Source organism: Siniperca chuatsi, linkage group LG9 (genome assembly GCF_020085105.1).
Source record: "Siniperca chuatsi isolate FFG_IHB_CAS linkage group LG9, ASM2008510v1, whole genome shotgun sequence".
Classification (NCBI taxonomy): Eukaryota; Metazoa; Chordata; class Actinopteri; order Centrarchiformes; family Sinipercidae; genus Siniperca; species Siniperca chuatsi.
The window spans coordinates 14,222,354-14,243,960 of NC_058050.1; the positions used below are offsets into that span (position 1 = coordinate 14,222,354).

At 39.8% G+C, this 21,607-nt stretch overlaps 2 protein-coding genes across 6 annotated transcripts; both read right to left on the bottom strand.

The window, feature by feature from the left end:
* Positions 1-2,070: 2,070 nt before the first annotated feature.
* Positions 2,071-9,722, bottom strand: pdp1 (pyruvate dehydrogenase phosphatase catalytic subunit 1). 2 transcript variants are annotated; one of them, XM_044208653.1, is made up of 9 exons: positions 9,567-9,722; positions 7,319-7,572; positions 7,065-7,232; positions 6,319-6,530; positions 5,780-5,861; positions 4,949-5,043; positions 4,638-4,806; positions 4,312-4,530; positions 2,071-3,956 (listed from the first exon to the last, which is right to left on the bottom strand). In XM_044208653.1, the coding sequence occupies exons 2-9, from the start codon at positions 7,568-7,570 to the stop codon at positions 3,576-3,578; spliced, it is 1,578 nt and encodes a 525-aa protein (XP_044064588.1). In that variant the 5' UTR covers positions 7,571-7,572; positions 9,567-9,722; the 3' UTR covers positions 2,071-3,575. The 2 variants fall into 2 exon arrangements, with proteins under 2 accessions (XP_044064588.1, XP_044064587.1); XM_044208652.1 differs by having other exon boundaries at positions 7,319-7,622; positions 9,567-9,720.
* Positions 9,723-10,258: 536 nt separating this feature from the next.
* tmem67 (transmembrane protein 67) lies at positions 10,259-21,496 on the bottom strand. 4 transcript variants are annotated; one of them, XM_044208637.1, is made up of 29 exons: positions 21,131-21,496; positions 18,359-18,447; positions 18,148-18,238; positions 17,887-17,986; positions 16,707-16,770; positions 16,516-16,587; positions 16,361-16,423; positions 15,926-16,080; positions 15,694-15,802; positions 15,432-15,518; positions 15,120-15,185; positions 14,525-14,678; positions 14,302-14,422; positions 14,070-14,175; positions 13,493-13,549; positions 13,248-13,346; positions 13,052-13,150; positions 12,844-12,852; positions 12,641-12,727; positions 12,453-12,552; positions 12,220-12,359; positions 11,988-12,128; positions 11,761-11,841; positions 11,556-11,672; positions 11,321-11,437; positions 11,109-11,171; positions 10,863-10,965; positions 10,626-10,768; positions 10,259-10,541 (listed from the first exon to the last, which is right to left on the bottom strand). In XM_044208637.1, the coding sequence occupies exons 1-29, from the start codon at positions 21,333-21,335 to the stop codon at positions 10,461-10,463; spliced, it is 2,919 nt and encodes a 972-aa protein (XP_044064572.1). In that variant the 5' UTR covers positions 21,336-21,496; the 3' UTR covers positions 10,259-10,460. The 4 variants fall into 4 exon arrangements, with proteins under 4 accessions (XP_044064572.1, XP_044064570.1, XP_044064571.1 ...); XM_044208635.1 differs by having other exon boundaries at positions 11,109-11,216; XM_044208636.1 differs by lacking the exon at positions 12,844-12,852 and having other exon boundaries at positions 11,109-11,216.
* Between the last annotated feature and the right edge of the window lie 111 nt (positions 21,497-21,607).

The window sequence follows — 21,607 nt, forward strand, 5'->3', positions numbered from 1 at the left end:
CTGCTGCAGCGGAAATGAGGCATGTAACTGACCAAAATATTATGTGGAGATGTTTATTTCCAGTAAACTGACTGAATGTCACCTCTAAACCAAATACATGAGTTGTTCCGGACGCTTACAGTTTGTCAATGTGATGACGATCAAAAAGAGATGTTGGCTTAAAGTAAAACCTCCTTTTCTCTGTGACCCTTTGTGACACAATACAGGTTAACTGAGGCAAAAAGAACAACAGAGGCAAAAGTGACCAATAGTCCCCTTTATTACAAAAGACTTGGAAAAGTACTTCATTCAAGTATATATAATAAATGTGTAGGTTTATAATAAATACTTTATGTTTTCAAGATAACTCAAAAGTCCACTTGGTCACGGTGGTTAGCTGTTTTATTAGTGGTGAAGATTGTTCAAAAGAAGTTATAGCTTGTTGGAAAACCAGATAATTTATATTCTCAGTAGATGTTTTTTTAAATAATAGCCACCATTAAGTAAACAGACAAAACAATATATGAAAATCCTTACTTTTCTTTATATTTAGAGGTTTGAAACTTTATAAAATGGTGTTGATATTAAATGAAATTGGGCCATGATTCCAAAGACAGAAATAAAATTCCTATTTTTATGGAGATAAATGGAGCCCTTAAACAAACCTAAACCTAGATAAATGATTTAATGTGTGCCAAGACCCCAAAAATAGGACAATGAAGGAGTTAAGTGAGGAAACATTTTACTGTAAACCCCACTATTTAGCATTTATAAGTGCTATATAAACATTGAATAAATTGTTTATAACACCCTATAATGTAGTTGTAATAAGGACAAGTGTTTATTAATGTGCAGTATTTGTCAACAATTATAACTTCTCCTATGAAGATTTACACTCAGTTGCCAGTTTATTAGGTACTCCTAGCTTAAACTATTGCAGTCTAATACAACGCTCCTGCTATAAATTCATGAAGGTTATAATGTTCAGTTTTTGTTTCCGAGAGGTGTTGATTCAACTTTCTGATCATTTTAGAGGTTGCAGTTTGTGGTGCTGCTGAATTGTATTGTGTTATACTGACAGGTGTTTCTATTATTTTGTCCACCCCATTTATATCAATGAGGGTAGGCTAAAGGAAAAAATAAACAGCGTTTTGCTTTTTTACCTACTGATTGGAGGTTAAAGGAAAAGTAAACAGCTTAATATTTGTTTTTACACATCATTTTAATTATTTCACTAACAATATTATTCATTCATGTATTGAGTTATATTTTGTTATAGAATACAACCATTACACAAAATATCCAGTTGAGTATTTTTCCAGATCTTGTATGTGTCATCATAGTTTAACCTCCTCTATTAAGACACTTTGGCCTGTCTGATACTGCAGCATCATCTAGTGGCGGTTAACCATGAAAGTAACTTTGTTGCCCTGCCATTGGTGGAGAAAGTACTCATATCCTTTACTTAAGTAAAAGTAGTGATACTACACTGGTAAAATACTTCATTACAAGTCCTGCATTGAGAATGTTACTGGGGGAAAAGTATGTAAGTATTACCAGGAAAATGTACTTACTAAAAGTAACAGTACTCAATGCAGAAAAGTAGCCTCTGTGAGCGTTATAGTTTTATATAACATTGTTAGATTGTTAATACTGATGCATTAAGGTGTAAACTGCATTATACTGCTGTAATCAGTTGAGGTGGAACTCATTTTTATCTGTTTTATTTAGGGCTGTAATTAATGATTATTTTTCACTATGGATGAATCTGCCGATTGTTTCTTTGATCAATCATAATTGACTAAGATCAAATTTTATATGAAAAGTAAGTATTAACTAAGGTTCTGGAGTAAAAAGAACAATTTCCCCCTGAAATTTCATGGGGTGGAGGTATAAAGTAGGATAAAATGGAAATACTCAAGTAAAGTACAAGTACCTCAAATTTAGTAATGACTCGCCAGCCAGTCGCAGTGACCGTCACACTTGCAACCTTAGACACACTGACCTTCCAGCTGGTTGTAGGCTGGTGCATTCAGGGGTGTGGCAGTGTGTTCACCGCTGGGTCAACCAAAACACAACAACAGTACCAAGTGTTGCGTATTCAGTGTTTTATTAAACCATTCCATATACAAAACTTAACCCACATAAGTTACACTTTATACATACTGTAGGTGAAGATGTGTAACATACTGCTAAAGCTGAATAAATAATCTTTAATATTCAAACAGCTGCTTTCAAATTTACATTCTGCTCACTCATTTGGGCTTAAATACACTTGAACACACAACCACCACACTTTCATTAGTGTTTAACTGGAGAGCGGTCTGCTTCTGCTTTCACTAAACTGTTACCCACTCTGCTAATGACCGGTCAGAAGAAAAAAAAATAAACCATGAGGCTTTCAACAAGCATCCCTTTCAGCCCCACACAGCTTTAAAAAGAACTACAAACTTTCATTTCACTCTAACTGCATTATCAGTATACCTGTAGTGATGCACAGTACAAGTCTAACAATAGTTAATGACTCTTTAGACTGTGCAGTCTGTAAATATTTGTGCTCCAGCATGTTAGATTTGAAATGAAAAGAATCACTAGCTCAGTGGCCTTTTTGGTTTTAAAATGCAGAAATGTCTATTTGATTATTAGAGGCCTGAAGGTAAAAGACTACGTATTTATTTGAAAAAGCAAACAACAGGGAAAAGTCAGAAAATAGATACAATTTTGTGTAACAGAATTATTTTTCTCTCTCTTCCCCATAATCATCTTGTGACCCCTGATATTTATCTTGGGACTCACACAGGATGGGAACCTATGAGGTTCAACTGTCAATTTTAATTGTAGAGTATTAACATCTGCATCAGATGCTGTCACAGTTTTACTTGAAATCCAGTGTGCTGGAGTAAACACCATCCTCCAAATACTCACAGACTGCAGTGTAAATGCAGAACAACATGTGTATGTTTGGACAGTACTAAGAATATATCTATTTACAATGACATAGACAAACAAGTAAAACAAACAGATGCAACAGTCCTCTGTCGTAACATCAGCCTCACAGATGCCTGGGATGCAAATAACAAAACCAGACAGCAGAGAAAGACAGTGTGGTTTTATAATGGAACAGCCAAGTTAAGAGTTCCTATCAGAAAAGCAGGTCGAGTCACTGCTGCATCAACAAAGACCTCTTTACTTGTCAAGTCCAAACCTTCACCCTCTTTGGAATTTCTATCATTTCAACCCTGCCGAGTTTTTCAGCAGACGGGGAGGTTGAATCTTTTGGCACAGAAATCAGTTTGTAACAGCGTCTTATGAGCCACCCAGAGAAGTGTGTTGAAATGGCTGACAGAGGATATTGGCAGCATAAATAACATGTTATGTAAGAGACTCTGATCCAGTTTTTAACAGAGATCTCTTCATATCATAAGGAACTGGATCTTCTCTAGCACTGCGTACAAACGTACAAATTCTTTACATAAATAGAGTTAAAACAATTCATTCCAACTGCTAGACAGATATTTCCTTAATATGGCCTGTTTGTCCACAGAGTGTGCTTATGTGTAGATCTACAGTACACCAGTGAATGGCTTTTGTAGAGCTCAGGACTGCCCTTCCTGTCTCTGTGCTCCAATCACATGAGGGTTGAACTGAGAGATGATAATGGTGATGTCATCGCGGTACATACGAGCCAGCTCCTCGGGCAGCGACAGCATTTTCGACAGCCTCTCGTGGTCAACCGTGCCGAACTCGTTGTTTCCCACCGCGTGGCGCATCAGGTGGGTCGCTGAGTTCTGATCCTCGAAAGCTGAAGACACGCGAGCCTTTCTCTCTTCCAGCAGCCCCTGCATCTGTCCCAGGGTGACCCTGTAGCCTCCGACTTTGAGGGGCTGACGCTGGTGCACCCCTGTTAAATACTCCCCCACAATACGAACCACTTCCTGTCTGTGGAGGGTCTCCCAGAGGCCGTCAGAGCCAATCACCTGCAGGGACAGATAGAGGAGAATTGGAATCAGAAAACACACGATTGTAACATCAGATAAGCTGTCATGACTAGTGTGAGATCAGTGATATGGGGTTCATTACAAAACACTTCATATCCAATTTGGGAAATACTGGCACTGGAAACAGAGTATGAAAAACGAATTATTTCCTCACAAACAACCGTTGTCTGCAAAGGTCATCGAGTTCTCATTCCAAACATTGATACTAAATTGTAATTCAGTCTGATTATAGACTAGTAATCTCCTTTTTGAAATTATTTTGTGAATCACTTTGTATTTTGGAAACAAATACAGAGAGGATTTGTAAGTAATGAAAGTGTGCCTCTTCTCTCACCAGGAAGCGATCCTGTGGCCGCAGTTTGTGGTACGTGATTTCGGGCTCAGCGGTCAGGTAGGGGGGTGTGTGGTAGTTTGGAGGGATAAACTTGGTTTGCTCGTTTTCATGGAGCTGATCAGGTCCAGACTCCAACACACGCTTCTGCAGTTCAATACTCCACTTGAACTTCACATCCCCAAATGCACGGAACGGCATGAGGAGGCCAAGCAACCGGTCCTGATGAAGAAGACGACAGAAAGAGCCATTTATTAAAACATAAATGCTGTAACATACAACCACAGTGAGCAAATTACTTAGGTGTAGAAATTAATAAGGTGTAGTACCTGTCGTATAACCGTCTTCCTCTCTGATGGAGGGTGTTCACCCCGTATCCGAGCAATCTCATCCTCGTTCTGGGCGCTGTGGTCATTAGAGAGTGTGTGAGCGCTGAATGAACCATCCTCCTCCTGCACCCCCAACACTGCCCGAGCATCTCCTGCATTGGCTATAAACCTTTAGGAACAGAGCGAAGAAGAAGCAAGGCTGAGAAATATCCGTTTGGTTAAAATTAGTGTCTTGAATCTTAAAGATCCAGTTATGTAACACTTTGATACATTGACAGGAATGTGTGTGTGCATGTATTTATTCTCCGTACAGGTCTGATCCATCGATGTGAGCCACGCAGGCCGTTGCTCCAGAAAAGGCCACTCTCAGGACCCAGTAGTGCAGGAAAGCATTCGGGTCTCCGACCTGCATGGCAAAATAACACTGTGAGCCTCAAGGCAATGAGAGGCAATGACACCTGAGCTCCTCTTTAATCCATAAAAGTTTAAATTTGGACACTCGCATTTATTGCACTGCTGCCATGAGGCAAAGGTGATATTCAATATGTGTGAAACAGCACTCAAGTCCTGCACTCAGAACAAATTTAATGACAATTTGATTCAGACTTGAATATTGATGACTGGAAGTCAAAACATATTTTTAACGTTATCTTGAATTTGTGCCTGATCATCTAGTTGTTTAACAACTTGTCTATAGCACATGTCTTATGCAACATGTGTGATTAACTAGTGTTAAAAGTAGGTCCAAATGTAAAATAGGTAAATGACAATTTAAATAAAAGACTATAACAGCCTCAAAGTTTTGACTTCAGTTCAACTAAATATCTAGCAAACAGAGTCAAAGATACTCAGACTTTGACATGGGAGTTAAGTTTGATGGCTTGACTACTCATCCACAGCGGTGTTGTCCAAGGGCCTATTTCACTATGAACATTTGCTGAGTAAAACCCAGAATGAACTCCCCAAATCTGCAAACATGGACTGATGTAAAATGTCCATTTCCGGGATTTACTCAGCAAAATTAAAGAGAAACTCAGATGTTAACGGGTCTTAGGGAAAACATCTGAATTCCTCATTAAGACAAGACACTTTTAGAAGAAGCAGCAGCACTATTTCACATTAAGACAGCAGACAGTTCCCACCTGAGCTTCCAGGGAAATGTCACTGTCCAGCCTTTTGAAGGCATTCAGCAATGCCTCGCGGGTGTCTGGAACTTCACCTGGACTGAAAACAGAGACAGAATAATATGTGTGAAGCAGATAGAGAGGAAGCCAGAGGTCGAGAGCAGAGACCAACAACAGCAGTATTGGCAAAACAACAGATGGGCCGGTGTTGGTGTGGGCGTGTTGCTACAAGGTACAGATGAAGATAAAATAAGAAACCAGGAAGTCCAGTTTGAAATGTTAGCAAAAGCCATGAAACTGGACAGCAATTTATACCCTTTTGAGACAGGATTGTACAGCTCAAGAATGTTCTCCTCTGTCTTAATGGTTTTGAGGTAAAAGGCTACAAAAGTAACTGGTACACATAGTTTTGATTGGTCAAAGTCGTACAAAAGATGAGCAGAGACCAGCAGTGTCCTGTTTTCTGCCAGTGCCTTAAGTGATGGCACCCCCAGTTGAGATAACATAGTGGTCTCACTGAAGTTAGTGTACCCTCTGCTGTGTTTCCCTGTCCTCACCTGGTGAGATCTATTAACTCCTGCCAGTAGGTTCGGAGGCTGTTGAAGTAGAGAGTCTGAGCCTCCCTGCTGAAGTAGTCGTTGGGGTGTTTGTGCCACTGCAGGATGGGACTGAGGGCCCTGCCGGCCTCCACCGCTGCCTCGAGCTCACACAGTGTGTCGTGGGGCAGCAGAGACACTGCTATGTAGTAAAACAACCTCTCACTCAGCGCCTGGCAGAGAAGAGGAGAGTTGGAAACAAACAATTTCCAGGAGAAAATAATGTCAATTCAACAGGGTATAGCTAGAATAAAGATGTTGAATCCTTGGGAGGTCAATACAGACCTTCCACTTGCATTAAAAATTGTTCCTATATTAACTACATACATATTGTCTTCTTTTACACTGTACACAGTACACATTACATACCTGCTTGCTGTTTATATAACATGGCCAGATTCATATGGTATATACTATTATATTGTTACAAACTACAAAATGTTTTGGTGCTTCAGGCATGTTTGAAAATATATTGTTTGCAGACTAATTCAACATATTTAACCCAACAAAACAGTCACTTTACAATTAAAGAAACATCCTTTCTCTTTTAATTTGTTCATTTTAAAGAACCTGCTTCCAAGTATGTGAGTAGAGAGTGGATATGAGAACACTGGATATGAAATTTTAAGTTTTAAACAATGCATGCATCCAGAACAGTAAATTTAAACACTACATTATCATGACAAGCAGCATACGTTCAGCTTTACCTGTGCACAGGCACAGCCTGCATGGCCATCAAACACACCCAGTAACATTCCTCGTGTCTGCAGGCATGTGGCTGCACTTCGACGGTCTTCTATAGGAGCATTGGCTGGCAGCTGATTACTCTCAAAACCCATCACTGATGACACATTCTTCCCATCAAACTCCGGCACCTGGAATCACAACATATAAAAATGGTAAGATGAAAACTTAAATGCAGAGATGGCGAAAAGTGTTTTCTGTGAATGACCCCACAAACCTTGAAGCTGTACTCGTTGGCTTTCAGAATAGAGTTGACCTGCGGGGGAGAGAGGATGTAGCTGCGCAGCACTGAGGTTGTCTGGTAACTTCGTGCGTGCTGGGGGCTCTGCCATACGTGAGAGGGCCGTCTTGAGGCAGGTCGGCGAGTGATGGGTGCTAACTGGGACTGGTGTTGTTGGCATGGTAACAGACTGGCTGTCAAGACCTTGGTGCGGGGCAAACCCCTGAGCAGCTGAGATGTCACAGGCATGGCTGAAGGTGCAGGCACATACACAAACAGTGTACCACTGATGCATACAAACCTATTGAAGAGGCATTCATACACAGCTCAGAGGCACAGCTGGATGTACTTTTAACAAGATGTATTCATCTACAGAGAACAGAGTGCTCCTTCTAGGCACCACTATGCAAACAATGTGGATACAGAAAGAGATTATGTGATGAGGCTTAGAAGTTGGGACAGATTGGCAGTAGCAGGGCCTTAAATTAGTGTCTCCAAAAAAACAAATACAGGTAAGAACTTGGTGTCTAAATAACAACATCACAAACCCACCACACTGGCCAATAATTCTGACTTTAAACCATAAGATTTGAATATTTATTTAGTCACTGGATTTGCCCTTTTTCAACTCTGACCACAGTTCACATATTTTGCCCGTGAGCAATTCAGATTAAATCAGATCAATGGTTTAAACAGGTTGTTGATTAACTGCTCGCTGTACAGGAGAACTCTGCAGAAACCTCAACTTCTGGAAACTTCCATCCCATTTTTCTGCTCCATGGATGGTTACTGAGCCTAACATTAGACAAAACTTAATGGCATTCCCATGTGGTGAGCTACAGTACATATGAGGCCATTTAACTAGAAAGTTAAGAGTAAGACAAAAAAGATCCATGGTATTTTTTTTAATACCATTAATTACCATCATTATGGTGCTGTTGAATTGTACTGCCTTATATTGACAGGTCTTTCTATTATTGTGTCCAACCCATTCATATCAATAAGGGTAGGTAAATAGAAAACCCATAACGCAATACAGTTAAAGAGCACCAGAGACTACATTCTCCACAATTATCATAAAGTTGAATCAACACCTCTCTAAATAACCTACATGAAGGTTGGATTTACTGCAGGACTGTTATATTAGAGTGCATTAGTTTTAGCTAGGCGTACTTAAAACACTGGCAACTGAGAATATTTCTTAAAGGAAACTAAAATACATTTAGCTAAATTCCTCTGATTCATCTATTTATCTTCCTGTTCGAACATCCTGCATACTGCATCCATTTAGGCCGGGAATGTCGAACCGAGTACATAAAGTTTAGTATTATTATTAACTTTGTTAAGTGTTGATATGCCACAGCCATAGGGATTTTATAGAGCCCTATGCAAAAATACACCGACAGCGGTTGACTTTTTTTATTGAAGTTTCATGAAAATGTATATTAGGAGAAAGCACCATCAGGGCATGTACTGGCCTCTGGCTTGAGTTGCAACTCTGCTCTCTTCTCCAACGACAGGTCAAGCTGGGCTGCACGCTCTGCTAAAAATAGCTTTGGCGAGAAAACTCAGCCCTGACATTTAGAGCTTGGTAAATGTCTGGTCATGACCTGCGTCTCTCCCTGCAATCTGTCCTCATTGCATAATTTAAGTATATCTGCAGCCCCTCTCCTTTTAGTTAGTCTGGTTGTGGAGAAAGATGCAGCAGCACAGGTGACGACAGCTCAGGTGAAAATCTACGCTGCTCAAGCGTGTTAGTGAAAATGCCCTACAGGCTGACCCCGCTGTGTTGCAGTAAACCGGGCGGCCAAAAATCCTCCCAAACTCAAACTATGTATGAGTCAGGCAGACCACAGAGGGCCCGTCCCAGCTCTGCAAGAAAGTTGCCATGTTTGTTGACATCACTAGCCTCACCCAGCTAACAGCAAAGCGAGTCTACAGAACCGTAAGCTAACCTCAGAGCACTTAGCGGGACTTGCAACACAGAACATCAGTGTCAGAGCTACCAAACGGTGCCACGATATGACATCAACAGAAAGTTCACGTTAGCTCTCCAATGGATACGATGTGCGACAGTCAACCAAGCAGAGCAGCCTGCTAATGGTAGCTAGTGGTGTCTGGGTGGGTTACACCCACCAACTATCGTCAAACTGGATAATGTCTGCTCACGTGAGACATGACGGCACCTGCTGAAAACCCTCTAGACTGTCAAAAAGGGTGAATGCAGAGCAAAATTCAGACTCACCTTAATAGATGGATGTGAAGAAGTTATTGAAGTTCATGACTGAACACCGACCTCCCTCGTCTGTATCATTCTGGAGCGCCGCACAGCAGAGTGAACGCTGATTGGCTGAGCGCTGACAGCCGTGATGACGTCGCGTCAAGCCCACACGCACGAAATAGAGGCCTTTAAATATCAGGTTATCTGGTTAACGTTAATGTGACAATAATACTGTGACAACCTCTCTCTGTAATCGGCAACATTGAAAGGCATCTTATTAACATCTTATCATCACATTTTAATATATAATTTGTTTGTTCTATTATTTCCCGTTAAGATTGCTTTGAAAACAGCTAAAAAATTGTAATCAAACGCAAAGAAAACATTTAGTTTTCCAGGAGCACCGCGCTGAATTCTGAACAGACACAAAAGCCTCAAGGCACAAGAAACGTTTCTAAATAATGACTGAGCTGTGCAAACAAACCACACATAGGAATGGCCTAATGTACCAGGAAATGTTAAAGGGATAGGCATACTGCTATAGTGACAAAGCCTCTGATGGTTGACACATTTATAGTCTCACAGTATATATTCGCCACTTCTAACTTTTACTTTACGTAAAGATTTATCTTTATGTCATCATATGAATTCATGATTATAAAAATGCAATTGAGTTTCATTAAAATTACCCCAAAACAAAACTCAAAACAAGACTGTCCTCATATGAAAACATTTTAATCAATAAAAACATCAAAATCTTTACAAAAATTATGATATTTACATCATGAAACAGCAGTGAAAATACTGTATATGTAAAGAAAAGTAAAAAAAAAAGAGCGGCACAAGCTGTAAACAGTAAACATCTTTGAGAGAAATTCCACTAAACAACACTGACTACATATTACTTAGCAAGGAATTTCATATCAGAAATCTCTTATCCACCAGAGTCTTGTTGACAAGGTTCTTCCTTCCAAGAGCATTACGGATCAAGCGAAATATCTGTAATGAATGAGATGGGTTTTCAATACATGTCCATTTTTAGCACAGTGAAGGCAACACACTGTAAACACACCAAATACTGACCATTTGCTGTACATATGTAAGCACGGCTGCAAGCACAAAGCTCTGAGATCCGAGGTCAACGACACAGAAGAACAAAGTGTCAAAAATCAGCAGCGTGGCCTCATTTCCATAAAATAGCATATCGCTGAAGGAGTGGGCCTCATCTGCAGTGAGAAATGCAAACTGACATTATATACACACACATACGTATATAAAGAAACAGAAATGGACAACCTGTCTGGGCCAAGAGGTCATTACCGTTGTAAAAGATGCTTTTTTCACTGGGTTCAAGGAACTCCATCCCTATGACCCTCTCAAACATCAGCTTGTCTTTCACTATATAGTCCATGTCAGGGTGGGCCTGAGGTAAATAACGCAACATGAGAGACAGAACACGCTCGTCTGTACAAAATATTTCAACATAAGTAGATATAATCAGGTCAAATCAAACTCTGCTGGGTTCAGTGTGCTTGTGTGAGTTAATTTATGTGCATTTGTACTTACATGGTCTATAATAGATCCCAGGAAGTGGTTCATGGTGTGGTAGGCTTTGGTGTTCTGTTTAAACTGGTTAGCAGAGCATGTGTCCATGAGCCGTGATGGCCCGCTCCTCTGGTGCAGAGGAGACAAGCATTTCAATTGAAAATGAGGAATCATTTTTCTTTTTGTTTAATGGTTTATAGCTCAATTCCAAACACAACGGAGAAAGCACACACCCTGCTGAGCGGCTCCCGTATCCTGTCATACTGCGACCGTAGACGGTTGGTAATAGACACCTGAAAGGTCTGGAGCTCTGTGTTGGGAAGTAAACCTCTCTGACCACACAGGGACTCCTTGAGACAAAAAAAAACAGAGAGAGGGAAAGAAAGAGGATGGATATAATGTGAAATCAATAATGTCATAAATATCCTACAACTATTAACACAACATGTAGTCTGTTGGTGTACATACACCTTCTCTCTTCAGATTGTTGTTCATTTCCTCCATGTTTGTATCTGCATGCCCATGTACTGAACGCCCGTGGATGTAGTAGCCAAAACATCGGTGGGATAACAGCAGCACAGAAATCTATATAGAAACATGGACAAAATACACTTATGTAAAACATTCCAGACAGATAAATTGTTTAAAATATAATATGCACATTGTTACTTACATTACTGATGGAGCAGAGATCTACAAACTGACGGATTTTGTCCTCCACAAAGTGCTCATGAAACACAGTGAAGAAAATCACCTGTAGGGATAAATAATTATCTTTTAAAGGAGCGCTCCACACTCGTACTGTATATTTCTCTCATTTCTTAAGAAAGAGAGGAAGAGGTGAGAGATCAAAGGGAAGTGTGGATAGGAGGAGATGAGAATAAATGGTGGCAGTTTTACCTGCAGAAGTCCGATGCAGAGCCACAACGAGGCTGCCAGACCATAGCGCAGCATCAGGCTGTATGAAGGGGTGTACGCCTGTGAGGAGCGCTCTAAAGTTGGCCAGGGGTCCCTCAGGGCCAGGTTAGAGAAACCCAGCACCTGATACAGGGTGACATGTTAGCAATGAGGAGAAGTGACATAACAAAAGCTGCAAAAATGAACAGAGCATATGTGTTGGTGTAAGATGTACTTCAAGAAAGAAGAGCACAGCCATGATCTGAAAAGTTGGGCTGATCTTGCGGATGGTCTGGATCTCGTTCCATTCATTGGCCACAAAGTAGGTCCTCCAGATGCTGACTGGAGAGGGGTCGCGTTTAAGCTCACCAGTAGCTGAAACAGGAGCAAATAAGGTGAATGGAATAACTGGATAATTACTTCTTATTAAGACCGCAAAATATAAGGTCAGAGTACGTATGTTTGTACCTTGCACTGTCCTGCTAGCTTTGCTTCGTGGCCTCTCCCAGTCAATAAAGAATACATCAACTGACACCTGAAGGATCAGCTTGTGGAGAAATTGGACAGCCTGGATACAAATACACCAAACAATACCTTTTCAATAATCCTAATAGAAGCAAAAACAATACTGCTCATCTGTTCAGTAGGTGTCTAACCTTGAGAGCGAAGGCACAACCAATGTACGTCACAAACGGCTCCTCCTGAGCAGGTAGTGGTAACAGCACTGATACAAACTGTTGGGCCTAAACGCACACATACACAAATTAATCCCAGAAAGCAGCCAATAATAATCACACCTAAATCTATGCATTCAAAAAAATTGTTCAGACAAAGAAGGTAAAGGAGTAAAATGACTTGCCTTTAACGTCTAAAGAGTGCAGAGAGGAAAAAACAGTTAAAAGTCCATGCAAAAACAAGATAACACTCTTTGTGTTTGGAAAAGAAATAGTTAAAGAAAGGGCTCAAAAGAAAAAGCTACACAAAGGAGATACTTGTACAAACATTAAAGACCACTCAAGCATGAAAATAAATCCTATAAAAGAAAGTCCCAAAGAAATTAGACTAACCTTGTAAAAGATGAGCCAGTAAAGTCCAGTTCCCACAGTGACGGCGAAGAAAACATTTGCCAGATCTCCGGCATAAAACAACAAAAACTTCAGCATAGTCTGAGGCAGAAGGAGACAGAGACTAACGTTACTTTCAAACTTTACACCAATGTATGGATTAAAGTGGCTTAAATAAGACATGTTAAAGACACGGTACCTCCACATCAATGAGCGGAGAGGCAATCCTCCTCTTCCAGCTGACTGTCTTCAGAAGAGAGTAGAGCACGGCCACACCACCCATCACACCTAGAGCAGTCTGTGCACACGCAAAAATATCAGAGATACTGTATCACTGTGTGTTGTGACATAAACATTGAAAAGCATCAGTCATACACAACAACGTCTCCTTTTGGTCATATTTGACCATTTAACAATAAATGTTTCATTCATACTTCTACTCACATCTGTCTTCATGCGAGCCTCATTCTGATCCATCTCATACTCCACAGCAAACGTTGTCTATAAACAGATAAATGAGTTCAATGCATAAGCCAATGAAATGCTTGATTGGCGGGATAAATACTGTAAAGAGACAGCAACTCAGTTAGCCATTTTTACTCATTAACAGAAAGCCTACTAAGAAAAACAGTCTTACCGTAACTGTTTGAGATAGAAAACATGAGCTGAACGTGTTTTTGTGTGTGGGGGGGCTTGTATTGCTATCTTTGAGAGGACCCATTGCAGTCTTAAACCATCGTAGTGAGTACATTTCTGCATTGAGAGGACATTTTGGCCGGTCCTCACTACTTCAAAGACTATTTGAAATTTCAGACTCGGTTTTAAGTTTAAGGTTAGAATTAGATTTAAGTTAGGGTTGGGGTTAGGCATTTAGTTGTGATGGTTAAGGTTAGGGTTAGGGGCTAGGGAATGCATTATGTCAGTAAGGGTCCTCACAACTATAGAAAGACAAACATGTGTGCCTGTGTGTGTGTGTGTGTGTGTGTGTGTGTGTGTGTGTGTGCGCACGTGCCATACTCACAGACAGAGTTTGAGTATTGATATCCGTTATGGGAACGTCACTGTAGGTCACGGTCATTAGAGGGGGAAATACTTGTCCTTCCTGGGTTCGTGGAACCAGCTGAAACCTACCAAACACACACTTTTAATCAAAACCATCACTACCTCACAGAGCTGTTACAAAAGGAAGCTTTCACTTTCTTATGTATTTATTTATTTTTTAAATCATGGTGGTGTGCACATTGGGAGTCCACCTTATTTTGACACTGCTGGCAACACGGATGACTTTAGGCAGGGAACTCATGCTTTTCTCTCTTCCACTCAGTGTGTCGACAAGAAACATTCGTCGTGACAGGTACCAGTTCGTCATGCTCTCTGTACAACGACAAAATATATTAAAGCAATGCACACACACACACACACACACACACACACACACACACACACACACACACTCTTTAAAAAACAAAACCCCACCTTGGTTGATGAACCGCCCATTGTATTGCTGGTTATAGACTAGTGTTGGCAGGGGGAGAAGTTTCCTGCTCTCTCCTCCTCCGAGATCCATAAACACATCATAGAACAACGGCTCGGGATGGCTACCCAACAGCTCTGCTACTGAGAGATCACACTACACACACACACACACACACACACACGCACACACACACACACACACACACAGACAGACAACTTATAATACAACTGGGCAGTGTTGTGCATGAACATGCTCAAAGAGCGCCGTTCATTGAACATGCTCATGTTTTTGGTGGATGGTGAACTGAACGTATCCGTTAGCAACTAATGAACGTGAGTGTTGTTCACTCCTGCGAGAGTTAACTTTGCTCACGTGCTGTGTTTTACTAGTTTTTTTGGTAATTAATTTTTGGTACTGTGAACTTAGTTCAAAATTCCAATTGTGAACTATGAATGTGAACTAGTTCATTTTAATCTGTGTGAACTGAACTTTGAGCTAGCTCTTGTGAAGTGTGAATTTGCACAAAACTGCAACTGGGCATTGCAAGAGTGTTTGTGCACAGTCTCTGAGTTAAATGAAAGAAGAAACACTCACACTTTGTTGGTAAGCGGTTCCAAAGCTGAAGGCTGCCGCCTGTTTGGTGGTTGTTTCTGGACAAAGCTAAAAGAGAGGAAGAAGAGAGGTGGTGTGGAGTATTTACCAGCCTCCAATATGTCAATAGTAACAAATGATACATTTGTGTCGTTAACATGCATAAGTGGTGGGCAACAACGATTGGGATTTTGTCCTACCACCAACCTATCTGTGTAACCCAAGCAGCTCTATATACATTTTATAATAAGTTACAATGCTCTTGTGTATTCAGACTAAATATTCAATTTTATCATCAGTCATTTGACATCTTACCTGGAGATTGCCTCCTCCTACTTGTTCCCATCTGAGGAACTCTCCTCTAACATTATAGACAGCAGCAATCAGCTTAATGTCAGTGTTCTGTCAGATAAACAGAATATGTCAATTAAAAGAACATTTTTGGTACCATTTCAGGTTTATTGCTCAATTTGTAGTATTATAAAAGTACTGTTTTTATGGTGCTATTCTTTTCCTTTAGAGTTCTTCCTTTTTTTTCATTGTGATAACTTGAAGATTATTAAAGTGTATCATTTACCTTGTTTCTTCCTCTGAAACTGAACCCAATGGGAACAGGATCGGTCTGAAGCACTCGACTGGCCAGTCCTGGTTCGTCCCCGTAGTAAAGCCATGGCAGATTAACTCTCCTGGAGACAGAGTAACCAAAGTGCTTACTGTCCACTCTGAGTGAAACAAAATTACAGTATAGGGGAATGAAACCTTCAAAGATAGCACAATATATACATATATGCCCTGATAGTGTTTATTACCAGTAGGAAATGTCTTGAGTTGAGCTCAAAGCAGCCCTAGATCTGAAGATGGTGTTAAAGAGACCACAGGCATCAGTGGTCAAGCTGCTGAAGGAGTGCATGTTCATCACACACATGTTCCCGAGAGCCTGGCACGCAGTCAGGTTGGAGAAGACCTGTAACCACACAATTTGTTTATGCACAGCAGCTGAAACACATGAAATGTTTAAGAAAAATCACCCCCTCATAATACTCGAATACGAATACTTATACGAATAAGCAAATCAGAATATAATACACTATAATACAGATAAGATAAATTAAGTACAAGTATAAAATTAAAATAAGTGTAAAGTACAAAGTACAATAATGAGCACATCACCTGTAGCAGTACGTGGCTGCGAGCACAAGCAGAACTGGCTTCCTGTGATTTTAGATAAAGAAAATTGGAATTACCAGGCAGGCTGCTGACGCGGAGTACAGGTTTTTGACGAACCAGGCAGACTGGACGCTGAACTTCTGCAAGGGGAACAGAGCAGAAAACACAAATCAGAATACATCAAAATAAACAAAAATAAAGTGAGCAAGTAAGGGAGGAGAAGGAGACTCACCAACTGGGCATAGTTGACACTGGGATTCACATTGGTGGAGAGGCTGCCTTGAGGGAAACATAATCCTCCTGCCTGGAAAAAAAATATCACATACCAATCACTGATGCTTTATATATTCTGTCTGTTACTGAATGTTGTGTGTATGATGGGTCTGGAAGAGGGTATGAGGGTAGAGGGTCAGTAGAACTCACCAGGACATTAGGAGGGTTACACACACAGGAGGTGTTAATGAAGGAGGCCTGACATCTCTCACACCTGAAAGACAATTTTGGAAACTGTTCCATCCCTTATATATTGTACAAAGAAAACCTGGAATCAAGTCACACTGTCTTCACACTCTGACAGCACTATAACAGTGGTGCTAAGAGAGAGTAAGCAGGCACGAGCCATTTATCAGAACAAACAAAATGGTCAGGGTCATGGGCTAGTGCTTATGAGAGGCACAGAGGGATGAAGGCAGGGAAGATACACTGCGGATATGAGAGTTGGAACAACCATCAGTCAGTGCTCAAAATGATGAGAAGTGCCAGAGAGGTGGAAACATAACAAGGGACAAATTATCTGTCAAAGGAATTTAAATAATGTTCTTCAGCTCTTATATTCTCTCAACAACTTTTGACCTTCACTAATTTAACTTCCACACTTAACTGTGGGTTTGCTGTGCAGGGGTCCTTCAAAGCACTATCTATTAGATAACATAACACACTTTGACTTGAACACCCTCTTCTGAAAGAGTCTTTAACACAATTACTACTGGTATGGTTTTTTAATATATTTACAGTAGCATTAGTAGAAGTCACTTGTATAAACATAATAATCAATATTCAACATTTTAAAAATCCATAATACTCCCTTCAATTTTTTTGTTTTTGTGTCTGCTATGCTGCAGATCAAATAACCTCTTAAAAGAATACTCAGGCGATTTAGAATTGAGAAGAATGATTAAAGCTGGAGCAGTAGAGACTGAGATATCCTGAGTTTAAGCTTCAAAACCACTGGATCCTACAATTTACATAACACAACTTGATAGCATCTTGTGTCTATGTCTTTTAAACTCCACATGCATGTTTGTGCTGTGCTCTCCAGCTATATGTTTGTTAGACTATTGACATACGGTTACTGTACTTACTTTAATGTAAAAACGTAACAAATTTCACAGGACGGCACCGCCTTTATTTGCTTTTTATCTTTATCCAGTATATCCTGATGATTTTATTTTATGTTGAGACAGAGTATGAAATAATGATATTCCTGTACTGTTCAAGATCATATAATTTCTAAAAGGCACAACCTCAGACGCCTTGTATGTGAATCTGCTGTGTGAAACCGCTGAATACAGCAGTGTTTCCGCTGTATGGTACTGATACGTACTTGTCTCCACTGCTGTTTGGTACAGACAAAGCAGGGGCGTTTCCATTACACGTTTCACATCTGGCCTCATCCAAAAGATTTCCATTGACATCTCTCTCCACTGGAAAAAACAGCGAATATTCAGCAATTCATACATAAAAAACAATTATCTATACCAATGCCTCATTGTATTAAATTTGCAGCAAGCACATTCAACATTAAAGACTGTTTGTTAAATGCAGTCTTGTAATCCATAAATTAGTCCTGTCATTGGTGACTCACCCAGGACATTTCCTGGTGGGCACTGGCACTTCCCCTCATCACTGAGACTGCCCGGACAGCGAATACACCCAAACCCACCTGTAGTTACTGCCTGTAAGGAAAGACAACGTGTCAAGAAAGCAATATTGCAAATGGTATTAGAAATTGTGTTATCTACAGTATAAAGTGAGATAAGCAGCAAACAAAGACATTCAAGGTAAATTGCACATACAGGCTTGTCAGTGGGACATTGCTGACAAGTAATGGACGCCTTATCAGTGATGAGAGTTTGGTACCCAGTTTTGCAAATGCAGCTTAGTCCTGCAAAAAGAGGGAAACCAGTGCAAAGTTAGTGAGAACAGAGGATATTGTACAGCTCTGAGATATTATTTATTGAACAAATCTCAGCTGTCACCACCACAAGTAAGACAAAGGATTATCCATGGAGATGGACATGGGTTGGTGCATGCTCTGTGTGCTGGATATGGATATACTGGATGTGAATATGGGGCATGCACAAATGGCCTCTCACCCTCCAAAGGCAAAAACATTATGAGGAAGTGAAAGAAAAGATATCCTTGAGTATTAATGCTAACACTGCTTACTGAGTGAATAAAATTGTTATCAATTTGTTTTAAGTACAAAGACATATTTTACCATAATTAGATTATGATAAAGACTAATCATTGTTGATATCAATTCATGATCATCATACTCATATCATGCTAAAATCAAGTTCTGATAACTAGTTGCTATAATTCACTGAAAGAGTAGGTGACACTAAAGCCGTTTTCTCATATGAACTCTGGAGAATCAGGTCTGGACATTATCTGGAGTTGCACTTTCACACATGTAGCACACAACAGGAGATTGTCCGTGTCAGGCGTGTTCTCACCAACTGGAAATACCCTGTTTGGAGTGTGCAGGAGGAGGAGGACTCATCCATAATGCTGATGACTGTTTTTGCACTGATATCAATACTACATGTATTTGGAAGTATCCGCAATAACAACAAAAGAGTGGAAAGCAATGGAGAGGCAAGCAGAAAAAAGTACAAAGCACCTACACTCCGTGCAATGTCATCAAGTAGTAAGTAATTCAAGGTCACGGTCACTTAACACGTTATTAAAACCAGAGTGAACAGGAAACCACCAGAATCTCCTGTCTGCCTGTAAAAACTTGAAACTTGCTTTTTTCTGCTCTACTTCCTTTTTCTCTAATCTAATCAATTTGCATAGTACGCAGTCATCTATAGAAATGTACAAATTGTACTTTGACTCCACTGGATGACAGATGTGAAGGAGAAGTAGAAGTGGTGGAAACTGGGCTGGGCTCAGCCTTATTTGAGGAATTTCTGGGCGATACCAGAATTCTGATCTGAATTTGATTTCTCTCCCGCTGGACACTTGCAGGTCAGTATGTTTGAGTAGGTCAAAGCAACATTCCCTTTGCAGTATTAGTATACATGCTACATGATTTCTTTTCCAGCAAGAACGCCAAGTTCTGTTGTCAGAGCCAGTGAGGATGTATTTAGGGCAGCTGAGAGGAAGAATGTAGGAACAAAAGTCCACTAGAGTACTGTTACAACTGTAGGTGGGACAGATGTTGCCATTGAGGACTGGGCATGTAAAAGGTCAACAGTCAGGAACCATATTAGCTATACTGTGGTGTAAGTTTCAGTAGATTGCGTAAGTAATTTAAAACATTATGTTAAATGGAAAAATCACTGCAAAATACAATTCACATTCAACTTGTGAGACTGTGAATGATAGAACTGCTCCTAGGATGCTGACAGCAACTGATTTACTGGCATAGTGAGTTATTTTCTATTTCACAGCTATACGCTAGTTTCATATACAACTTATTTTGATGTAGTGTTTAGTTGTGTAATCAACCAGCCTCTGTTTCGGTCCCTAATTCACTGTCACGGACCACTTTCAGAAAACATTACCTGGTAAAAGCATAAAGTGAATTAAAGTCTTGATACTTTGATTTCCAGTTTAGGAGGACTATTGTCTCGGGCTGGGCGATATTTCAGTATTATCGCTGACTTTCAGCTGTATCAAATTGTGATGATATGAACTTATGTTATTGTACTACAAATTTCTGTTGTTCAAAATGATGATTGTGGGCAAGTCTTAATTACAAAGTAACAAAATGTGTTATTGGAGTTTTTAGAGCTGACAGGATTGACACAAGTAAATTGATCGATAAGTTGATTGACAGAAAAATATTAATATATAGTTATATACACTATTTTGATGATGAATTAACAGCAATTTTTCCAGCAAAAACGCCAAACATTCCCTAGTTCCACTTTCTCAATTAAGAGAATTTGCTGCTTTTCTTTGGCTTACGTGATAGTAAACTGAATATCTTTTGGTTTTGAACTGTTTGGTTTTTGAACTTGCTTTGAAAAAATTGTGATGGGAATTTTTCACTATTTTCTGACATTTCATAGACCAAAAGGAAAATCAATAAGAAGAGATTAGGTTGATTAATGCATAAAAAGGTGGAACATAGTTTATTGCTTTAGTTAAATATCATTTGGAGTGTTTTATATATGATTGTGCATCTTTTAGCCATATCATGATACATATCATATGGGGAAATATTATTAACATCACAATATATAATATCATTAATATTACAACATTGATTTCAACCACATTGCCCAGACCTACTGTTGTCTATGGTTGCAGGTATTAACTTTACTCCATTTCAATCACTGTGCAGTGTTTTAGGGTGGATTTTCCCTTTAACGGTTCACGTTAACGGTAGCTAACGTTGGGTTCTCAATTGATTTTTAAAGTATCTTAGCCATTTGCACCTAACTAGCTGTTAGCAAACTGTTACCCAGGTCATTGAGGTTTCTTTGCGTCGTGAGTGGCTGACCACCTCACAGTTACAGTTAATTTGTTTTAAAGTAAGACTAATAACATTTTTTGTTGGCAGAGTAGCGTCAGTAAATCAGTTCTTGTGATGTTGTGTGATGGTAACCGACCTGTTGTGCTCCGTCCCTGATTTGGACCGCACCTCACACACGAGAGACTGGAGATATCGAAAAATTCTTCCACACTACAGTCTGTAGGAGACTTAAAAGAAATGATAAACTGCTGGCAATTAAGTAAATCTATGTATATTAAAAGAAATAATGTTAGAAGCACTTTGTATCTGTTAACAGCATACGATAGCGTCCCCGTCGCCATGGTAAACAACGGTCTTCCTTTTTACCCACAATCCTCTTCATCATGCGTGATGACGTTTGACTAAATTTATGTGTGCGTCGTCAAAAAAATGTCCAAATAAACTTTAAAGCAAGGAAATATGAGTTTAAGAGATATTTGGAACTTTATATTTAATTTAATAATTTGCAGTTCTGTGGACTACAAGCAAAACATACAAAGATAATGTAGATGGTGTGATAGGCCTAAATGTTTGATAAAATGCATCATTTTTTGTTGCTGCAAAAGTATATTCA

Coding starts and splice junctions, on each gene's coding strand:
- pdp1 (XM_044208653.1), bottom strand. CDS start 7,570: ATGCCTGTGACATCTCAGCTGCTCAGGGGTTTGCCCCGCACCAAGGTC. Junction 5,044..5,779: donor ACATTTCCCTGGAAGCTCAG/GTGGGAACTGTC, acceptor TTTGCCATGCAG/GTCGGAGACCCGAATGCTTT. Junction 4,807..4,948: donor CACATCGATGGATCAGACCT/GTACGGAGAATA, acceptor CTGTTCCTAAAG/GTTTATAGCCAATGCAGGAG.
- tmem67 (XM_044208634.1), bottom strand. CDS start 21,335: ATGGCGACGGGGACGCTATCGTATGCTGTTAACAGATACAAAGTGCTT. Junction 14,176..14,301: donor GCCAGCAGTGTCAAAATAAG/GTGGACTCCCAA, acceptor TGTGTTTGGTAG/GTTTCAGCTGGTTCCACGAA. Junction 13,151..13,247: donor CTCCGCTCATTGATGTGGAG/GTACCGTGTCTT, acceptor CTTCTGCCTCAG/ACTATGCTGAAGTTTTTGTT.